General features: G+C 35.7%; 1 protein-coding gene across 13 annotated transcripts in view; it reads right to left on the bottom strand.

The window, feature by feature from the left end:
* NF1 (neurofibromin 1) overlaps window positions 1–22,911 on the bottom strand; it is a 265,468-nt gene that overhangs the window by 189,997 nt on the left and 52,560 nt on the right. For all 13 annotated transcript variants that reach the window (XM_044939527.1, XM_044939531.1, XM_025281027.2 and 10 more), the window contains exons 2-7: window positions 19,371–19,514; window positions 17,490–17,573; window positions 12,785–12,975; window positions 6,925–7,031; window positions 1,864–1,931; window positions 1,557–1,632 (exon numbers count right to left, since the gene is read on the bottom strand). In XM_044939527.1, the coding sequence (XP_044795462.1) occupies window positions 1,557–1,632; window positions 1,864–1,931; window positions 6,925–7,031; window positions 12,785–12,975; window positions 17,490–17,573; window positions 19,371–19,514 (670 nt within the window). The remainder of the gene's footprint in view (window positions 1–1,556; window positions 1,633–1,863; window positions 1,932–6,924; window positions 7,032–12,784; window positions 12,976–17,489; window positions 17,574–19,370; window positions 19,515–22,911) is intronic.

The raw sequence follows: 22,911 nt of genomic DNA, 5'->3' as shown, positions 1-22,911 counted from the left end.
ATGAGTCAGCTCTTTGCATCAGGTGGCCACAGTATTGGAGTTTCAGCTACAGCATCAGTCCTTCCAATGACTATTCAGGACTGATTTCCTTTAGGATGGACTGGTTTGACCTCCTTGCAGGCCAAGAGACTCTCAAGAGTCTTCTCCAGCACCACAGTTAAAAAGCATCAATTCTTTGGCACTCAGCTTACTATATGGTCCAACTCTTACATCTATACACAACTACTGGAAAAACCATAGCTTTGACTAGACGGATTTTTGTTGGCAAACTAATGTCTCTGCTTTCTATATGCTATCTAGGTTGGTCATAGCTTTGTTTCCAACGAGCAAGTTGGATTTAGAAAAGGCAGATTTAATTTCATGGCTGCAGTCACCATCTGCAGTGATTTTGGAGCCCAAGAAAATAAAGTCTGTCACTGTTTCCATTGTTTCCTGATCTATTTGCCATGAATTCAGTGATGGGACCAGATGCCACGATCTTAGCTGTTTGAAATGTTGAGTTTTAAGCCAGCTTTTCCCCTCTCTTCTTTCACCTTCATCAAGAGGCTCTTTAGTTTCTCTTCGCTTTCTGCCTTAAGAGGGGTATCATCTACATATCTGAGGTTATTGATATTTCTTCCAGCAATGTTGATTCCAGCTTGTGCTTCATCCAGCCCAGCATTTCACATGATGTACTCTGCATATAAGTTAAATAAGCAGGGTGACAATGTACAGCCTTGAGGTACTCTTTTCCCAGTTTTGAACTAGTCCATTGTTCCATGTCCAGTTCTAATTGTTGCTTCTTGATATGTATACAGGTTTCTCAGGAAGCAAATAAAGTGGTCTGGTATTCCCATCTTTTTAAGAATTTTCCACAGTTTTTTGTGATCCACACAGTCAAAGGCTTTAGCATAGTCAATAAAGCAGAAGCAGACGTTTTCCTGGAATTCTTGTGCTTTTTCTATGATCCAAAGGATGACAGCAATTCGATCTCTGATTCCTCTGCCTTTTCTAAATCCAGCTTGAACATCTGGAAGTTCTTACCTACTTCCTAGTTCTCGCCTACTACGGTGGTAAAGTTCATCCAGCCTAGTAAAGTCCAAATTTTACAATCGTCAGACTGGTATTTAGTCTCAATGTGGAGGGCCCTATGCAAAATGTGATTATATCCAAGAAACAAGACTAATTAGCTTCTTAAAGGGAATTACCGAGTTCTCCAGGAGTCTATTCTCCTTGAAATTGTGTCTTGAGAATTCTAAGTGAGGATATTCTTACTTGATACCCCTCTCTCTAAATAGGAAATAAAACCTCAGAGCACAAAAAAGGGCTTCTCTACAACAAAATGCCATCGGTATCCAATCTACAACTAATTAAAGATCAGAGCTTCATTTCAAAACTTCCTTATCTATTTGCTCAAAGGAAAAAGGTTGAGGGTAATTCAGAAGTATAAGAAAAAAATAACATTTCCTATTTGACATAAGTTGAAAAGATTAAAAGCACCATAATAACAAAAATAACTTGGAAAATGATAGGTTTTTATCTATTAAGTAAGAGTTTTTAAAAGACATTATCCTTACCAGCCATATCAGTCTGTGGAATCTGGTACAGCTTTGTAAATTCATCTGGATAATTTTCTACCCAGTTCCAAAATGCCTACAAACAACAAAACATATGTTTTATGTGATATATTGTTAATACAGAAAACAAAGTATCATATTGCTCCAATTATATCACAAAATTCTAATTTCCTCCAGAAGAATATTACAATGCATTCTTTCTAAAACTTAATGTGAAATTATTACTCTTTGACTCAAAATACTGAAGACAACAACACTTAGAACCAAAAATTAACAAAACTTTAATACCAAAGAGGTTATTACTTACTTTTTCCAGGCTATTTATAACTGCTAACTGTGCAACTTTCTTTAGGGCTTTAAATTTAAATGCTGTTTCTGGGAAAAAAAAAAAAAAAAAAGCTTTACAATTACTAATTAGTTAACACAAATGCAATTCAGAAGTACCAGCAAAAATAACTGTCCTCTTACACACAAACTTTTGTGCCAGTGTTATTTATTAAGCCATGTAAAGGTAAACACAATTAGAATAAACCAACAACTTTACTGTTTTTGTCCACTAAAGGCAAAACTCAACCTTGAACTTCAAAGGTTGTGAGTTTTTTTCCTTTGTTTCTAATAATAAGTACATTTTTTTAAAATGTCTAAAATACAATCATTGTAGAAAATTCAAAAAATACACAACAATCTAGGGGAAACTGAAAACACTATCTATGATTCTACCATTCAGAGACAATCACAATTTACAGTTTGGTTAATTTTCTTCTTTCCCTTTTCCTATGCACGTATATAGACAAATATATTTACCGTAACTGAGAAAATCTGTTCATAACAAACCTGTTCAAACTATTCTACTGGTAGCAGCATATCCCCTACTTTTTCCATATTATTAAAAGTTCCTCATGGGTATATTTGATGATTTTATTACAATAATATTCAATATTTAAGTCCATGTATTAAGACACTGGTTATTCAAACATCTTCCAATTTTGTATATTTGAATATTATTAATATAAATAACATTAATACTTTATATCCAAATCTTTTCCACATTCTAATTATTCCTTTAAGGCATATAAATATGTAGAAAAAGAACTGTCCAGTCCAAGAGATTAATATTTTTAAGGTTCTTGATAAATACTGCCAACTTGATTTTTGGAAGGACTGGGCCAAAGGCCACTCCCACCAAGCAGTATGTGAAAGTGTCCTTATCATATCCTTGCTATCATTAAATATGTTCATTTCTTTTATTCTACTAATTTGACTATTCAAAATAGTACAATGTATTTTTAAGATAAGACTAAACATTTCTCCATATAAATACATTACGTATTTAATTTTTTTTCCTCTTCTATAAAATTACTGTCCACATTTATAAAAAAGATAACTTTTAATGAAGGGATGTAGATACTTATTAAATTACATAAACATCTTTACAAGATAAAGATGAGTCTTCAAGTTATAAAATTGTCTAAAGAATCTTCTAAAAGTCGCTTTCTTTTTATTCTGGACTTGCAAATGAGTAACTTGCTCTCCACATCAGTTTTTTTTTTTCCTTTAAAGCAACAGCCTTTATTTGAAGGATTTTTAAATGAAGAATTCAAAAAGTGGTAGGTTTTTGGAACTTATTGACCTGTATTGAAAAGGAACTGTTGACAAAGATTCACCAGAAATAATCTGAACAAGCAAGAAAATATAGTTAAAATACTGAAACCTACTAAAAAAGTTTCAGGATATATGGTTTCTCTGACAAAACAATACCTCTAAGTGCTGTCATGGATACAAAACTGACTGCCCATTATTTTTCTAAACACACAGTGGTATAGGTAACAATATTCAATCACTTTTGTTCTTTCCTGAATATATAAAAATTAAAATACCAATTAAAAAACTAATATATTCTTCTCTTCAAATGTTTTTTACAGATACAATTTCCATATTTTCAGTCAATAGTGGTGTGGTTTAAGAGATACTTCATTCACAAGTCAAACAACAGTCTACCCAAAGGGAATTGATAGTCTATAGGCTCATAGTACAAATGAAGAGTTCGGGAATGCAGCAACTGACATTTCTAAAATACAAAACAGGAGATACATGCAATAAGCTCTACTAAGCAGCTGGCCACAGAACGAGAACATTGGATCATGTCACTGGTGATTTCAATAGGACACCAGGGGCTTCCAAACACAACTCGAACTCTCATCTTAGGCTTTGTATTTTGCTTTTCCAGTTTCGCTAATGACACACATGTGACTCAAGTCCCTGAAGTATTCATTATAGTCAAGGGCATACATACCAACATAGCTCAGTTGGTAAAGAGTCCACCTGCAATGCAGGAGACCCCGGTTTGATTCCTGGGTCAGGAAGATCTGCTGGAGAAAGGATAGGCTACCCACTCCAGTATTCTTGGGCTTTCCTGTGGCTCAGCTGATAAGAGAATCCGCCTGCAATGTGGGAGACCTGGGTTCAATCCCTGGGTTGGGAAGATTTCCTTGAAAAGGGAATGGCTACCCACTCCAGTATTCTGGCCTGGAGAATTCCATGGACTGTATAGTCCATGGGGTCGTAGAGAGTCAGACACAACTGAGCAACTTTCACTCACTCACTCACCTAATTAATCACCAAAAGCTATGCAATGTATTCTACTCAAAGATTATGTATTCTTCATCCTAAATACCATATCAAATTGGTCCCCACCCTATCACATTTCATCCAGACCTCCACTATCCTTATTTCAACGTCACATTACTACACAACCAAGTCCCAGAAGTTCATGCAACTTTCTATCAAATCATCCTGCAAATTTCAAGCAAAATGGCATATCTAAAATAAAACATTGATCAAGGTAATTCCCACCCAAAAACCTTTGCATCACTTCCCAGAGCCACTAAAACAAAGCCTCATTACCCATAAGCAAAATAATACAGCAGTTAAGTACTGTGGATCTAGAGATGCAGATGTGAACTGAATCTTTTATCCTGCCACTCAACAGATGTATGAACTTGGAAATGTTACTTAGGCCTCAGTTTCCTCATCAATATAAAGGATGATAATGGTAACATCTGTTATACAGGGTTCTTGTGATTGTTGATGAGAAAAAGCATGTAAACTGCACAGGGTGATGTATGGCACATACTGAAAATGCAACAAATGTTACTATGTTTTTATTAATATGATATGATGTACTGTTGTACCTGTGTATCTTGCTTTTAACATCTCCTGCCCCTAAACACATACACACTTCTCTCACGTTATACTCACTCTATTTAGCTCTGCCACACTGCTTTGCAAATAATCTGATAATATATTTGTCTCATAAACCAGGTCATGAGCTCCAAAGGGAGAGACTCAATATTTTACTAATCTTTGTAAGCCCAGCAATCAGCATGGTTTCTTACATATAGTTTCTCAACAAAAGCTGCTGAATTGAATTTAAAACACATTATTACTTTTACTATTCATATTACAGGAAGTTTCCATTCCTTTTACCATGACTTGTGTAGAACCATCTTTTGCTGGTCTGGTTAATATTGGCTTTATATGTCATATTTATCAGCAAAACTTCTATAAATTTATGCTCATAAGGAAGCTGCATTCAATGGGGATAACTTACCACAATAAAAAGAAAGTAATTTATCCATATACTTAGTTTCTCTCACTGTGCATGAAGAACCATCAATTAATTATTATGTATTAAACATTTCTAAGAAACTGATCTTTTAAACAAACACCTATCCACAAGCACTCTGGACTAGATTTCCCAAATGTCACTGAACAGCTATGGCAAAAAAACTCACATTTCTTAAATTTTATACAGAGAGGAAATATCTAAATATTATCATTCCTTAATTTTTCAATGTTTAATAATAAATATTAAAATCCTGAAATTTAAACTGAATTGAGTGGTGGTTTATTATAATCTAAAATAACTACTGTCCACTTGTCTATGCTGTGCTTAGTCACTCAGTTGTGTCCAACTCTCTGCAACCCCATGTACTGCAGCCCACCAGGCACCTCTGTCCATGGGGATTCTCCAAGCAAGAACACTGGAGTGGACTGCCATGCCCTCCTCCAGGGGAATCTTCCCAACCCAGGGATCGAATCCAGGTCTGCTGCATTGCAGGCAGAATTCTTTATCGTCTGAGCCATCAGGGACATAACAGCTAAAATGATTCATTTCTCCTTAATTAAAGCTACTGAAAAGTGAGGTAAGCATTGCTTGGTTTTATCATGGTAATGGCCTAAAATCGTAAATTCTGAACAATCATAATATAGCTGGAACATAGCTTTATAGTATTCATCTATATAGATACAGTTCTTTTTACATCTTTGGTGAAATAGTTGTTGAGTTTAAAGCAAATGTTAGAAAAACTAAACATGGTATTTTGAAAACTGCACTGCAGAACTGTTAGTTTTCAAAGTTAGTATAACTAAATCTCCTTCAAGATCAAACATTAAAAAACACTGTTGACAATTCCTTAATCAATATACAAAGTAAAATAAAAATAAGTATGAATCACATACTATAAGGTTTCACATTTAAATTAGCCAGAATCCAACATTACATAAAATTAAAAAACAATTTCTGTGAAATGAATTTAGGCATTTATATTCAGTATATTCATAATACTCAGTGCTATTTGCTTTATATTAACACATTCCTGCTTACCACAAAAACCCTCTCAATTCCTTCTGATAGTTAATTTCAGTCAACATAATGATAGAAAGCACTCTTCAAAGCTTTAACATTACACATTAGGCATTACACATTACACATAGGCATATTCCCAGGTGTGACTACTATTGATATGTTCTCTAAGGAAGCAAAACTAAGCACTGAAAGAATAAAAGACTTTGAAATGCTATATAGTCAGTCAGTAAGGCAATAACAAGAGTTGAAAACAGAATATCAGAAATGAGATTCCTGGCTCAATTTCTCCTCTCATCATAAAAGCACAATCTTCTGGTTCCATTTGCAATGAAACTTTTATACCTTGCTAAACTATCTGCTTTTAGCCCTGCAATAGATAAACAAATAACTTTTATAATACACAACTATCTTTGAGATGAAATTCCAGAAAAATTAAATAACAGCATCCTCACATTCTCTTTAATAAAGAGAAAAAGCAAAAACTGTAGTTGAACCACAACTTTACATTGCCAAGACTTAAGATATTCATTACTCTATTATTTGCAAAGGTTCAAAAATTACTGAACCATGAAGTATTACTATCCATTTCTCAAGGACATTTGCATTATAAAATCCATTTTGATATTCTAGCTCAACATTATTAGTTCAATTAGTACATTCAAAATACTTATTTTTCACCCACAGTGATTAATTTCACGTACATCATTCATTTAAACTTACCCTTCAGGAGTCGTTTTAATTTTGCACAATCCACATTAATATACTGTAACAGTTCTATATCATGAACATCCACATTGTCTTCTGAACAAACAGTCAATTCCTGTAACCTGAAAAGTAAAAAACCAAAAATAATTTATCAACTGAAGTTTTAGGATAGTTCAAAATTCTGAATTCAACAAATTGAATTGATTGATCGTGAAAAAGCACAAATACTACATGATTTTACTTAAAATATTAGCTCAAATTGTAACCAATGCAGTATAATTTAAAATTGACATTATCATTGCATTAAACCTTCAGTTGCTAAAAAATGAAATCAATGCTATTTCTTCCTTCTCAAATTCTTCTTTCACTCACTTCAGCCTACAGATGTATAGCTAACAGTAAAATTATTCTAAGCACTTACACTAATGTTCTTCTTATCATCAGGGTGAGAAAAGCTTAGCAGCTCACACTGGGAATGAGAAGGTCCTCAAAACTGATTTACATGCTACAAATTCCACAGCTGCTGCAAAGAGCCTAAAAATATGGAATATGACTCCTTAGGAAACACAACTTAACAAATCAGCAACACCAACTTTTGAAAAGCTAACTCTTGTGGTTGTGAAAAATGGAAGGAAAGTTTAATTCCTTTTACAGTTGTTATTACCATAAGGAAGGGGCATCTGGGGAATTTATAAGGCAGAGAAAACAAATAAAAAGGTATTATGGTCAAAAGAAATGAACTGGAAAATGTATCACTAAAACATCTAAAAAGACTAGATAAACTGAACAACAACAGATATTTTAACTGTACAGAAATAAAGCAAAACAAATGCTATTTACCCACCCAAGTCCAGAAATGGAAAGGAAACTGAAAACCAGAGATGGTTCTGAAGGGATGATCTTGCCAACAAAAGGGTGAGAGTTGGTTAACTTTTTTCTCTCCTTAACCTAGGGGTGTGGGGCTAAACATCCACATGAGACTGGATACAAAGCCCTGAACCCTAAGAATGCAGGAAGTAGAACCAGGGCCTTGCATAAAACATGGCTAGAAAGAGCTATGAACTTCCTGAAAAAAAGAAAGAGACACTGAAAGGGAGACAGGGAGAAAAAAAAAGGGGGGCGGGGAGTAGGGATTTACCAGCACAAGAAGTCTGTCTGCTCTGCCTAAGCTTTGCGTAGAGGAAAAAGTCACCCAGGGCTGTCACCTTGCAAGGATTTGAGGCCCAAATTTGTACTACCCATACAATCTGGGACTGAGAAATTAACAAAAACATGGGTCCAAAACTGGGCACATGGCAAATGCAAAACCATCATTAGGATACTCTCAGAGTCCCAGGTCACAAGAGATTCCCAAAGAAAATACACACTGCCCTAAAGATAAATCACAGTTTACAAAACACAGAGAAACAATTCACTGTGAATGAGAGTTGGCACATACAAACAAATGAGATTATTTAACAATCTTAAAGAGAATATAAATAAGAACGTTTTAAATAATTAGACATACAAGAAGAAATATTAAACTATAAAAAAGAATAATAAACTACTTAAAAAAAAAAAAACCAGCAGACTTGTAAAAGAACCAAATAGAACTTTCAGAGTCACTGAGTCTTCTGCTTTTGGTGATATTTCAAATCAGATATAATTTGGGTCTTTAGGACCCTCCAACCATAAAACAGGCAATTCGGTGGAGAAAGCAGCTAATGGTCTACATAAAAAAGTATTATGAGCCACAGAACATGATATATACTTCAGTAGAATAAAAAAGTTATCTTAAGATCTGTAACTCATATTATTTCCTGAAAGAAAAGCAATGACAGAAATATCAAAGAGAAACATCCATAGATAGGTAGAATGGCCAAACACAACAAATTCTCATGACACTGATTCATCTATCAATAGTTCAGTTCAGTTCAGTTCAGTCGCTCAGTCATGTCCAACTCTTCGCGACCCCATGAATCACAGCACGCCAGGCCTCCCTGTCCATCACCAACTCCCAGAGTTCACTCAGACTCACGTCCATCGAGTCAGTGATGCCATCCAGCCATCTCATCCTCTGTCGTCCCCTTCTCCTCCTGCTCCCAATCCCTCCCAGCATCAGAGTCTTTTCCAATGAGTCAACTCTCCTCATGAGGTGGCCAAAGTACAGGAGTTTCAGCTTCAGCATCATTCCCTCCAAAGAAATCCCAGGGTTGATCTCCTTCAGAATGGACTGGTTGGATCTCCCTGCAGTCCAAGGGACTCTCAAGAGTCTTCTCCAACACCACAGTTCAAAAGCATCAATTTTTTGGCACTCAGTCTTCTTCACAGTCCAACTCTCACATCCATACATGACCACAGGAAAAACCATAGCCTTGACTAGACGAACCTTTGTTGGCAAAGTAATGTCTCTGCTTTTGAATATGCCATCTAGGTTGGTCATAACTTTCCTTCCAAGGAGTAAGCGTCTTTTAATTTCATGGCTGCAGTCACCATCTGCAATGATTCTGGAGCCCCAAAAAAAGTCTAACACTGTTTCCACTGTTTCCCCATCTATTTCCCATGAAGTGATGAGACTGTATGCCATGATCTTTGTTTTCTGAATGTTGAGCTTTAAGCCAACTTTTTCACTCTCCACTTTTACTTTCATCAAGAGGCTTTTGAGTTCCTCTTCACTTTCTGGCATAAGGGTGGTGTCATCTGCATATCTGAGGTGATTGATATTTCTCCCGACAATCTTGATGCCAGCTTGTGTTTCATCCAGTCCAGAGTTTCTCATGATGTACTCTGCATATAAGTTAAATAAACAGGGTGATAAGCCTTGACGTACTCCTTTTCCTATTTGGAACCAGTCTGTTGTTCCATGTCCAGTTCTAACTCTTGCTTCCTGATCTGCATACAGATTTCTCAAGAGGCAGATCAGGTGGTCTGGTATTCCCATCTCTTGAAGAATTTTCCACAGTTTATTGTCATCCACACAGTCAAAGGCTTGGCATAGTCAATGAAGCAGAAATAGATTTTTTCTGGAACTCTCTTGCTTTTTCTATGATTCAGCGGATGTTGGCAATTTGATCTCTGCTTCCCCTGCCTTTTCTAAAACCAGCTTGAACATCAGGAAGTTAATGGTTCACGTATTGCTGAAGCCTGGCTTGGAGAATTTTGAGCATTACTTTACTAGCATGTGAGATGAGTGCAATTGTGCGGTAGTTTGAACATTCTTTGGCATTGCCTTTCTTTGGGATTGGAATGAAAACTGACCTTTTCCAGTCCTGTGGCCACTGCTGAGTTTTCCAAATTTGCTGGCATATTGAGTGCAGCACTTTCATAGCATCATCTTTCAGGATCTGAAAGACCTCAACTGGAATTCCATCACCTCCACTAGCTTTGTTTGTAGTGATGCTTTCTAAGGCCCACTTGACTTCACATTCCAGGATGTCTGGCTCTACGTCAGTGATCACACCATTGTGATTATCTGGGTCATGAAGATCTTTTTTGTACAGTTCTTCTGTGTTTTCTTGCCACCTCTTCTTAATATCTTCTGCTTCTGTTAGGTCCATACCATTTCTGTCCTTTATCGAGCCCATCTTTGCATGAAATGTCCCCTTGGTATCTCTAATTTTCTTGAAGAGATATCTAGTCTTTCCCATATAAAATCAATCTTCAGAAAGAACTGTCATTCCAATTTCTTGCATATTTTAAGTCACCTAATGCTATGACACTATAGTGTCACAGGATAACTCCATCTAAGTTAAACCATCATAATGGTCTTTTTAGGTAAGCGACCCTCTAATAAGATCAGCTCCTATTTCTGGCATAAGCTAGATTAAACAGCAAATGCAGTTGTCTGAAACATAAATTTCACAGATTCCATTTCTGAGCAGTCTGTGTCCCCTGAAAGTTAAAGAAACTAGCTTATTCTGGAGACTTATTAACTTCTATTCTGGAAAGAGTGAACTAGATTCAGGAAATGCACAGAACTTGCCTATTATTACATGTGCTAATGCTGCAAAATAAAACATTTGGAGACCAGAAGATTTTTAAAGTTTTCAGAGGTGGGGCATTTGCTGTGTTTTATTAAAGCAATTCATGCTTGGATAGACTAAAAACATTTTACTCTTTTGATCATTTTCTACCTTCAGTGTAAGACGATTTCAAAAAGTAAGACTGGTCTAGTATCACCTAAACAAAGAAGGGGTTTTGTTTTTTATCATTTTAATGTCTATTACCTACGTGTTTGCTACCTTGCCCTTCAACCAGTATTACTCAGAATATGAAATGTTAACACTTAAGAGTTCATCAAGACATTGTTCCATTATATACCCACAACTCTACATTATCAGTCATATTGTAACATTAAATAAAATTTTAATTTTCTCTGCACCAGAATTCTGACAAGAGGTTGAAGAATATTGGTGCCTAGAATCACAATTACAGAAATGCCATTTTTTAATAAAAAGACTGCAGGATTTTCAAGTTAGCTGATTCCCCCTAAAAACCACTGCACAAATTCTCAAGCTATGATGTATATTTCTCACTCACACCTATTGCAAAACAACATGAGAATGAACTAAGCTGACTCATGGAAATCCAATGCTTGCTCACACAACACAAATTAAAGCTGTAGGTATCATTAAGCAAGGAAGATTGCTTTTCTCTATTATCTATTAGTCTCCGATTCATTGAAGCACTAAGTGATTTATGTTATGCTTCCTACTTGGTCATAATTAAGGACCCGTTAGACACTACTTGCATAAGAAAGGCAAATCATCTGCATGAAATTAAGTTCCAGAGAGACTTGCTACCATCAGTTACAATTCTATACTCACTTCTCCATTTGTAGCATATCACAATAAATGATCATATGATGACTTCTAATTTTCAATAAAAGCTTCAATTATATTTATTGTACAATTCTGAAGTACAGCAGTGTATATTATAAAAAAGGATTTCATCAAAACAGGCTAAAATAAGTATAGGAAAGCAGCGTAGTAAAATGGAACAGACAGACTCTGAAGCAGTCTGACTTAGAAATTTTGGGACCTCCGTTATTGGGCACACTGCCTTGATTACTTCTTTAGTATTAGTTTGCTTACCTGTAAAATGGGGTAATTACCACCTACATTTCAGGGATACTGTAAGGATAAAATAGCATAGCACATGCTGTAAATGTTCAACAATGGGAGCTTTCACAGTTCACTCACTTAAAACAGTTCACTTTCTAGAAAATTCTACTTTGCAATTACTTTCTTGTGCTTCCCACATTGCTGGTTTGGTTTCTGGGGTTTTGTTTTTGGTAACTTATGATCTTGTGGTAAGGATCAGAGCTTTAATATCATTAGAATTCTGACTACTCATCAATTATTCTGATTTGACTAATTTAATAAAAAGGAATAACATACTTAAAAAGCCAAACTAAAAATTCATACTTAGTATTAAAAAAAAAAAACTTGATCATAGGTGATCTTTTCTTCCTAAAATTTATACTTTCAAGCTTATAACAGTACTCACATTTAATTGTGATTAATTTGGGCTTGCCTGGTGGCTCAGATGTTAAAGAATCTACCTGCAATGCGGGAGACCCGGCTTCGATCCCTACGTCAGGAATATCTCCTGGAGAAGGGAATGGTTACCCACTCCAGTATTCTTGCCTGAAGAATTCCATGGACAGAGGCAACAGTCCATGGGGTAGCAAAGAGTCGACATGACTGAGCAACTAACATTTTCATTTTCATATTTAATTGTACCCACCAAGATCACAATATCACATGATAAAAATTTCAAAAAAAAAAATAAATGCATAAAATTTCAACAAAAGCCCACATCCTATCAACCTTTTTTTTAATGAAGACAAAATTTATATTACTTACAACATTCCTATGAAAATTTACACACTAACCTGGTAGAAATTCGACTAAAGACTGCATTGAAGTTGTTGCAGCTAAGAGAAAATAACACCCCAGAGGCAGAATTCCGAAGTTCAGCTGCATGTTGGTTTCCTTCACGACAAGTATGAAGAAAATGGCAGATTTCTGGCAGCAACTGTTTGACCAGCATCGTTTCATCTAATCTCATTGTGTCCTTTGGTTGCTAAAATAGAAACAATCACGTAATTCTAAAACTTTCTTAAACTTACATGTAAACATTTTCTATAATGAAAAATTTCAAACATGCGTAAGAATTGAAATAGAATAATGAACACCCATATACTCATCACCTAGATTCCACAACTGTTAATATTTCATCATGTTTGCTCTATTTATCTACAGTTGGTTTAATAAAAAACGATGGCTCCATCTTTCATGTCTTAATCACAATAGAAGTCGAGATAGCCCATCAATCCCCTCAGGACCTGCATTTCTGCTTGTTCCCATATTTGGTCCCCTTACTAAGCTCTCCCACTCCTGGGAATCCTAGTTTACTATGAGTCCTAAATAAACTTTATTCATATACACTGGTGAGCACATTTATTCATCTGTCTCAACATCCAAATTAATTCCAGGGTGGACAATCACATCTACCTTTGGGCAGACTGACCAAGACAGACAGGTATTACTTACTGCAAATAATTTTGTTTTGGTTTAACCATTTCAAAATAAATTACAAACACCATAACTTCAAATCTACCTTACTTTAGTATCACTTAAATACAAGAAAATTCTCCAACTTCAATGCAATCATCATACTAGGAAAAGTAAAAAATTCCCTCATATCAGCTAATAGCCAATTCATATCCAAATTTCCCCACTGCCCCACTGAATGCCTTTCATAGCTGTTCGAGTTTTACTCAACCAGGATCCAAAAAAGGTTTGACTGCAGCATGACTGTTACATTCCTTTAATCTCTTTCTCCTCAAAGTATTTCCCCTCACACTCTATGTACATCATTTTTATTTTCCAGAACATTGACCTTTTTAAGAAAACAGATCAGTTGCCTCATAAAATGTTCTATATTACTGATCTGATTATGTCTTAGTGATGTAACTTGCTCTTCTAGTTGCTACGTTTCCTGTTAAGCTGGAATCTAAACCTAATGGTCTTATTACGTTCAGGTTAAACACTAAGCAAAATTCATTACAGTTCATATTACATCATATCAGGAGTACATATGCAGGTGGTCCCTCTGTAAATGATATCTTTGGTGTTAACACTAAGATCTCTACTTTGTAAAGTAAATCTACTCTACAATTAACAAAACAACCAATGAATAAGCTACCCTGAAAATATACTATTCCACACCAATATGTTACCTAATGGCTTAGTATCCTTATATGAATGACAATTTTGATAATGCCAAGCAAGATGACAACAAATTTCTATAACTGTGCTATGCTCAAAGCTGTAATTGCATTCCAAAAGCTTTCAGATGCAAATACATTGAAATACATGAAAAGTAAATAGATATCACAAAATATTAAAAAAAACTTCAAAATTTGAGTTACAATGCTCTTATTTATACACTAACCAAACCAACCAGACGTTGACACTAAGTCCAATTAATAAACAAATAAAAGGTATGTGAAGTGAAGTGGAATTTGCTCACTCTTTGCGACCCCATGGACTATACAGTCCATGGAATTCTCCAGGTCAGCATACTGGAGTGGGTAGCCTTTCCCTTCTCCAGGGGATCTTCCCAATCCAGGGAAAGAGCCCAGGTCTCCCACATTGCAGGCGGATTTTTGACCAGCTGAGCCACAAGGGAAGTCCATAGATACTAGAGTGGGTAGCATACCCCTTCTCCAGCGGATCTTCCCAACCCAGGAATCAAACCAGGGTCTCCTTCATTGCAGGTGGATTCTTTACAAACTGAGCTATCAGGGAAGCCCTGCTGCTGCTGCTGCTGCTGCTAAGTTGCTTCAGTCGTGTCCGACTCTGTGCAACCCCATAGACGGCAGCCCATCAGGCTCCACCGTCCCTGGGATTTTCCAGGCAAGAACACTGAAGCAGGTTGCCATTTCCTTCTCCAATGCATGAAAGTGAAAAGTGAAAGGGAAGTCGCCCAGTCATGTCTGACTCTTAGCGACCCCATGAACTGCAGCCTACCAGGCTCCTCCATCCATGGGATTTTCCAGGCAAGAGTACTGGAGTGGGGTGCCATTGCCTTCTCCGCAGGGAAGCCCTAGAAGCATTTAAGTTTTGAATCATGGTCATATGCATGCGTGCGTGCGAGTGTGCTGTCGCCTCAGGATGACTCTACGACTCTATGGACTGTAGCCTAGCAGGCTCTTCTGTCCGTGGGATTCTCCAGGCAAGAATACTGGAGTGGGTTGCCATGTCCTCTTCAATGGGATCTTCCCAGCCCAGGGATTGAACCCACGTCTCTTATGTCTCCTCCACTGGCAGGCGAGTTCTTCACCACTAGAGCCACCTGGGAAACCCAATGGTCATATATACAGGAACAAAAATACTTAAGATTCTTCAGTCTACAAAATTTTACTCATAAAATTTTGGTTTTAATCATAATATTGTTAAGTATCTGTTCACTTTCATTTAGCTATTTCAACTACTAATATGATAAACATGTACTTATAGGGATCAGTTCTTCTTAAGCCTCAACTTACTTTGATCTAAAAAGGAAAATAAATAACCAGCAAGGACCTACTTAAAAAAAAAAAGTTAATAAAAAAAATAAATAAAAAGGAAAATCAAGAGAGTCAATGAAGGCAATCCAGAAAAACACAACTGTTCAATATATGAACAATACTATTTTTAATTATAAATTTAATGAAAAAATTACACATTTTCAATAGTAGAGCAAACAAGTTAATGTCTATTTTATGGATTATATAAGTTATACCATGTCCACTTAGTAGAGCTTCATTTTGGCTATCTCCAAAGAGTATCACATTAAACTGGGGCCAATGATATCAGTGATCATTCTCCAAAATACATTTACCAGTACCTCTTGATTATAAATGTTAATGGAGAAAAGATGTAGAACTGAAGAGGCAATAAACCAGCCTACTTCCATTCAAACATTGGTGTCAGAGATGTATTGGTAACTACAAAGTAGTAAGACCACTACAAAAAATTGATTCAAGAGAAGTTAAAAAAAAAAATAATCATGTACCTTCAAACTTTCATCATTCTGTTAAACATTTAACAGGTTTTTTGCTCTTCCACCCCGTTTTATAAATGAATGACAGCTCATCACAAATTAAGAGACGACACAAAGCTAAAACAAAATTAGCTCACCCCCAATTTAAGTAGAAAATTTATAAGCATTATCTCACAATTTAGGAATATGGGTAAGGGTCAATAAAAGAATTTAAAACCCCATGCTTAGGTTTTGTGGCCTGTCGTCTAAAATAGTTCTCTTCCCTAAGGATCTATCGTTGTGTGAAGCGTATGTATTGTCCAACTCCCTGTCCTACACGTTCCTTAAACACTTGTGACTGTTTTCTCTCTTCTGTACGTATCAGTGCTCATATGTCAAAGTCCTTTCTTACCTAGGTTTACTATAGAGAACAACTTTAACATGTGAAAGAGAGAAGCAATTTAGAATAAAAGCAAAAGATAGGTCAAAGGAAGGAAGATTATAATCTTCTAAGAAATAAATTAACCCCAATACATATTGAAGAGACAGATCTTTAAAATGGAGGTATTAAAGTATTAATATAAAATTTAATATGAATAAATATAAAATAATTTTTAAAATAAATATAAAATTTATATATTTATATAGACTCCTACTATTTTCCAGGAAGAGTTAAAGCTGTTGAAATATAGAAACACTATGGTCTATACAACCAATCTTCTTGAAAAAATTCTAATTAAGTCATGGTTGAAAACTCCGAGATAACTATTTAGAGGAAACATGAGAAACAACTGTTTTGTACTCAACTATTCCTCCACATGGTCTTCCCCGGTAGCTCAGATGGTAAAGAATCTGCCTGCAAAGCAGGAGACCAGGATTCAATCTCTGGGCTGGGAAGATCTCTTGGAGAAGGGAATGGCAACCCATTCCAGTATTCTTGCAAGGAGAATTTCATCGACAGAGGAGCCTGGTGGACTACAGTCTATGTGGTCACAAAGAGTCGGACACGACTGGGTGACTAACACACCCACATACTCCTCCACGTATCTATTTTATATGTTCATATTTACATAAAAAGTGTTTTAAGGTAGGATCTATCAGCAATATAACAGCTTACATTTAAGTTCTCTTTATCATAAATTTTAAAAGTAAAATATTAAAATCAGATTCATACAGGGGAAAATAAGATTCTCATGGTCTTTAACATCACATTTTTTGACAGCCAAGCAATGCCACAGGCCTAACCACTGGAGAAATTAATTAAATGAAATAGTGACTTTCCTATAAAATCTTTTCTAAAAAACCTGAGAGATATGACTCCAACCTAACTTTATAAATATAAACTTTGTTACTTATAAATAATCAACATTTAATTTACAAAAGATAAGAATATAATTTTTTCTTGAAAACTTCTCTATGCTACCCTGTCAGCTCTGCTAACAAAATTCATTTTCATGTTTTAGTCCATGACTCTTCTCCTTGTCCACATCTATGCTTCATTCAGTACATCAGATCATTCTCAAAACTGAACTCATAAAACATGCCTATTCAAGAACAGATTCACTTACCCCAGCAAGACATTTTTCCAGTGTATCCAATATAATCAACTGAGAGAGATACAAATTTTTTTCAGCAGCTTCTCCAAATATTCTCTAAAAGAAAAGATATTCAGAACATAAAAGTTGGTTACTACTCCCCACCACAAATCAGCACACGTCTGAAAAATGAGGGACTAAGGATCAAGAAAATCAACAGTCTGCTATTTTATCTCCCAGATTATACTATATTTAAATCTATTATTTCTGATTTTATCCTAATGCTCACACAAAATTAATTCTCAGGCAAACAAAAATGCTGGAATTTACTACAATCTGCCATTAGTCTGCCACAGTAAAAGATACTCTAATTTATACTTTTAAAATATGTAGTAAATGTACTTTGAAATGAACACCATTAAAGAAATGGTAACATTAGGAAAGTTCCATGTTCTGCTAGTTTTTAAGTACGATTTAGGTTTGAACAATATTTTTTAAATATATAGGATTTAGATATACAGATCTTTACTAGAATGTTAAACATTTAACCATACTTTGATGCCACAAAATAATCAAAAAATCAAAGCCTAAACTCTAATAGCAACAAAATGCTGTAACATCAATTACAGTAAGTCTTAAGCATTCACTATGTTATTTACCAACAAGAGATTATGGCTTCCACAACTTAATTTACTCAATAAGCATGAAATGAATGCCAATATTGCAATACTGTTTTCATTTTTAAAAGAAGGGTCCAAATACTAAAACATTTTCAATCTAACTGGAAACATGTCTACTTATTTATATAAGCAAGATCCTATCACTATGACCCACACACTGTGTTTAACAGAATAGCTCCATAAAATCTTAAATGTATTTCTGTAAAGCACTATACATGTTTATAAAAAGTTCTGCTTTTTTCAGAAAATCTTATTTTTTTTTCCATAAAGAGAAAATATCTTTGTAAAGCAAAGGACTGACCACACCTCCAGTTTACCAATTTTGTAACTCTGGGATATTTTCCAATCAACTTTTTAGAAAGAAAACACACCAAAGATAATATGACTATGAAAATGGTACTTACTGATTTTCACAATCTACAACCAAAAATCAGTTTCATTGCTCAATACAAACAATAAAAATTGTGGTTTTAAGTGCTCAAAACAAGCTGAGCAGTTTGGGAGTTAATCAAGATGTATCCAGATCGGCTGTTCCGAACTGAGTATGAAGCAGATTTTAGATAGTAATTGACACAGAGGAAAGAACCACCTGACAGAGACAGGAAAAATATTGATAGTATGTTCAAAGGGACACAGAGAAAACAGCAGGAGGATGCTGAAGTCTAGGGAATGTAAACAAATTTTATAAAACAAGGAATAAAAGAAGCCATTATGAGCTTCTGACAGTGGAAATACTTAATGAAATTGGTATCTGAGGAAAACTGTTTCAACACAGACTCTCTACAATGGAATCTGCCACAGGTTACAGGAGGAAGGAAATAAACAGTATCTTCACAAAAGCAATTTCACATTTTAGGACTACAAAGTCAATATTTTATTTACCAACTCCTTCAGACTAGGACAATCTGATATGTAAATATTCAAATGACAAGCTAAGGAAAAGATTTAAATAGATTATTATAGTCAATTCATATATGACAAAATCTGTATGAAATTCTAATTTCAGAAAAATTGAACAGTAGATAGAGTCACAAATAAGACAAGCATCTAAAACAAAAGAATTAAAATAAAAAAAGAAAGCTAAAGGTTATCTGCACTTATCCACAAATTAAGATAAATCTTGACATCCAGAGTCCACAGAAAATGACTCTACTTACTTCAAAATACGTTGCTCCAAATTTTAAAACAGAAAACAAACCAAATTCCCCCATAAAACAGTAATGCAAATACTCACCATATTGTTAACATTCTTTAAGATAGTGGTGAGGCCACTTATAACCAAAGAAAACTTGTATTTGGAAATATTGATAAGACATTCCTTGTTGTGCTCAGTGCTGACTTTGGTATGTGTGTTCTGCTGTCCTGTTTTTATTGGAAGCTGAGGGAACAAACAAAAAAAACACGTAAACTTACATTTTAAAATGACTAATGAGAAATCTATTTCTCATTGAAAAATCATGAGATTTTTGGGAACATTTTATCAAGCACAATTACATATATTTGTAGCTTAAAAACTCCAATTTTCAATAAATAAAGAAATTTATAGCAAATCTAAAATTCTGTAGAAATTTCCATTTTTTCAGCTTTCTAGAAGTCATAAATCTTTATCTACAAAATTAAACCTTTACCCAGCACTATATAAGACAGAATGATGACTCACATAAATAGAGCTACTTCAATGAAGCTAAAAATTATTTCAGAGAAAAATGTCTGCAAGAAAATGCAAACAATCTTTTCCCTTATATATTGAACTCAAGCATTAAAAAAACAATAGATCAAGAAAATCTATGCCTTAGACCTCTAGTCAATAATGGCAAATAACTCCAGATTGTTCAGAAAACAAAACAAACTGTATAGCCTACAATATACATAGTAAAACTGACTCAGGTAAGATAATCACCCTCAGGTACACAGTTGAGGGAGTAACAGACAAAAAGATAGATCTCATGGAAAAAAGTATCCTTTAAGGGGACCACACTTATCTGAGAATGAACCAATTTGCACTAGAAGTTCATTTCTACTCAGTTTAAGAGCAGCATTCTGTATTGAAAGCATCACAAATATATGTACTGTTTAAATATTAGATCCTGCTAACACTAACAGAGAACACTGATGAAGTTCCCCCGTGAAAAAACAAACCTGAGTCCAGCTTCCTCCTTTTTAAAATGATGCAACAAAAAGTGGAAAGAGACCAAGTAGCATGTCCAAATTTTCTTAGTCAGTTAATAATTTGACTAACTTGATGGTAAAGAAATACTAAATGATGTTTGAAGAGATAATCGCTGAAAACTTCCCTAACATGGGAAAGGAAATAGTCAACCAAGTCCAGGAAGCACAGAGAGTTGCAGTCAGGATAACGCCAAGGAGGAACACATGGAGAAGCATAGTAATCAAACTGACAAAAAATTAAAGACCAAGATGATATTAAAAGCAACAAGGGAAAAACAACAAATAATATACAAGGGAACTACCATCAGGTTATCAGCCAATTTCTCAACAAGCCAGAAGGGAATGGCACCATATATTTAAAGTGATGAAAGCAAAGAACCTACAACCAAGAATACTCAACCCAACAAGACTCTCCTTCAGATTTGATGGAGAAATCAAAACCTTTCCAGACAAGCAAAAGTTAAGAGAATTCAGCACCACCAAACCAGCCTTACAACAAGTGCTAAAGGAACTTCTCTAGGCAGGAAACACAAGAGAAGGGAAAGACCTATTAAAAAAAAAAACCCAGAACAATTAAGAAAATGGAAATAGGATCATACATATTGATAATGCAAAAAGGCAAAATGGTTGTCTGAGGAGGCCTTACAATAGCTGTGAAAAGAAGAGACGTGAAAGGCAAAGGAGAAAAGGAAAGATATACTCATTTGAATGCAGAGTTCCAAATATCAAGGAGAGATAAGAAAAGCCTTCCTCAGCGATCAATGCAAAGAAATACAGGAAAACAATAGAATGGGAAAGACTAGAGATCTCATCAAGAAAATTAGATATACCGAGGGAATATTTCATGCAAAGATGGGCACAATAAGGGACAGAAATGGTATGGGCCTAACAGAAGCAGAAGATATTAAGAAAAGGTGGCAAGAATACACAGAAGAACTACACAAAAAAGATCTTCACAACCCAGATAATCACCTTGGTGTGATCACTCACCTAGAGCCAGACATCCTGGAATGCGAAGTCAAATGGGCCTTAGGAAGCATCACTATGAACAAAACTAGTGGAGGTGATGGCATTCCAGTTGAGCTATTTCAAATCCTAAGAGATGATGCTGTGAAAGTGCTGCACTCAATATGCCAGCAAATTTGGAAAACTCAGCAGTGGCCACAGGACTGGAAAAGGTCAGTTTTCATTCCAATCCCAAAGAAAGGCAATACCAAAGAATGCCCAAACTACCACACAATTGCACTCATCTCATACGCAAGTAAAGTAATGCTCAAAATTCTCCAAGCCAGGCTTTAACAGTACGTGAACCGTGAACTTCCAGATGTTCAAGCTGGATTTAGAAAAGGCAGAGGAACCAGAGATCAAATTGAAAAATATCCGTTGGATCACTGAGAAAGCAAGATAGTTCCAGAAAAACATCTACTTCAGCTTTATTGACTATGCCAAAGCCTTTGACTGTGTGGATCACAACAAACTTTGGAAAATTCTAAAAGAGATGGGAATACCAGAGCACCTGACCTGTCTCCTGAGAAATGTGTTCCGGTCAAGAAGCAATACTTACAACTGGACATGAAACAACAGACTGGTTCCAAATAGGGAAAGGAGTACATTAAGGCTTTATACTGTCACCCTGCTTATTTAATGTATATGCAGAGTGCATCATGAGAAATACTGGACTAGATGAAGCACAAGCTGGAATCAAGAGCCTGGGAGAAATATCAATAACAGAAATATCAATAACAGAGAAATATCAATAACACAGAAAGTGAAGAAATAAAGAGTCTCTTGATGAAAGTGAAAGAGGAGAGTGAAAAAGTTGGCTTTAAAGCTCAACATTCAGAAAACTAAGATCGTGGCATCTGGTCCCATCACTTCATGGCAAATAGATAAGGAAACAGTGACAGACTTTATTTTCTTGGGCTCCAAAATCACTGTGGATGGTGACTGCAGCCATGAAATTAAAAGACGTTTGCTCCTTGGAAGAAAAGTTATGGCCAACCTAGACAGCATATTAAAAAGCAGAGCTATTACTTTGCCAAAAAAGGTCCACCTAGTCAAGGCTTTTTCCAGTAGTCATGTATGGATGTGAGGGTTGGACTTAAAGAAAACTGAGTACCGAAGAACTGATGCTTTTGAACTGTGGTGTTGAAGAAGACTCTTGAGAGTCCCTTGGACTCCAAGGAGATCCAACCAGTCCATCCTAAAGGAAATCAGTCCTGAATACTCATTGGAAGGACTGATGCTGAAGCTGAAACTCCAATACTTTGGCCATCTGATGCGAAGAGCTGACTCATTTGAAAAGACATGCTGGGAAAGATTGAGGGCAGGAGGAGAAGGGGACGACAGAGGATGAGATGGTTGGATGGCATCACTGACTCAATGAGTTTGCGTAGGCTCCAGGAGTTGGTGATGGACAGGGAGGCCTGCGTGCTGCGGTTCATGGGGTCGCAAGAGTCAGACACGACTGAGCGACTGAACTGAATTGACAAGAGGAAAATCCCAAAATTGTATTACATCCTCAATGAGATGTACAGCAGGACAAGTTTAGAGCTTAGCTGAAACACGGGGGGGTTTGCACACAGCAATTGGCACTTGTGTGCAAA

Source organism: Bubalus bubalis, chromosome 3, assembly GCF_019923935.1.
Source record: "Bubalus bubalis isolate 160015118507 breed Murrah chromosome 3, NDDB_SH_1, whole genome shotgun sequence".
NCBI classification, from domain to species: domain Eukaryota; kingdom Metazoa; phylum Chordata; class Mammalia; order Artiodactyla; family Bovidae; genus Bubalus; species Bubalus bubalis.
Note: the sequence above shows the minus strand (reverse complement) of the source record. Positions and strands in the feature narration are given on the sequence as shown.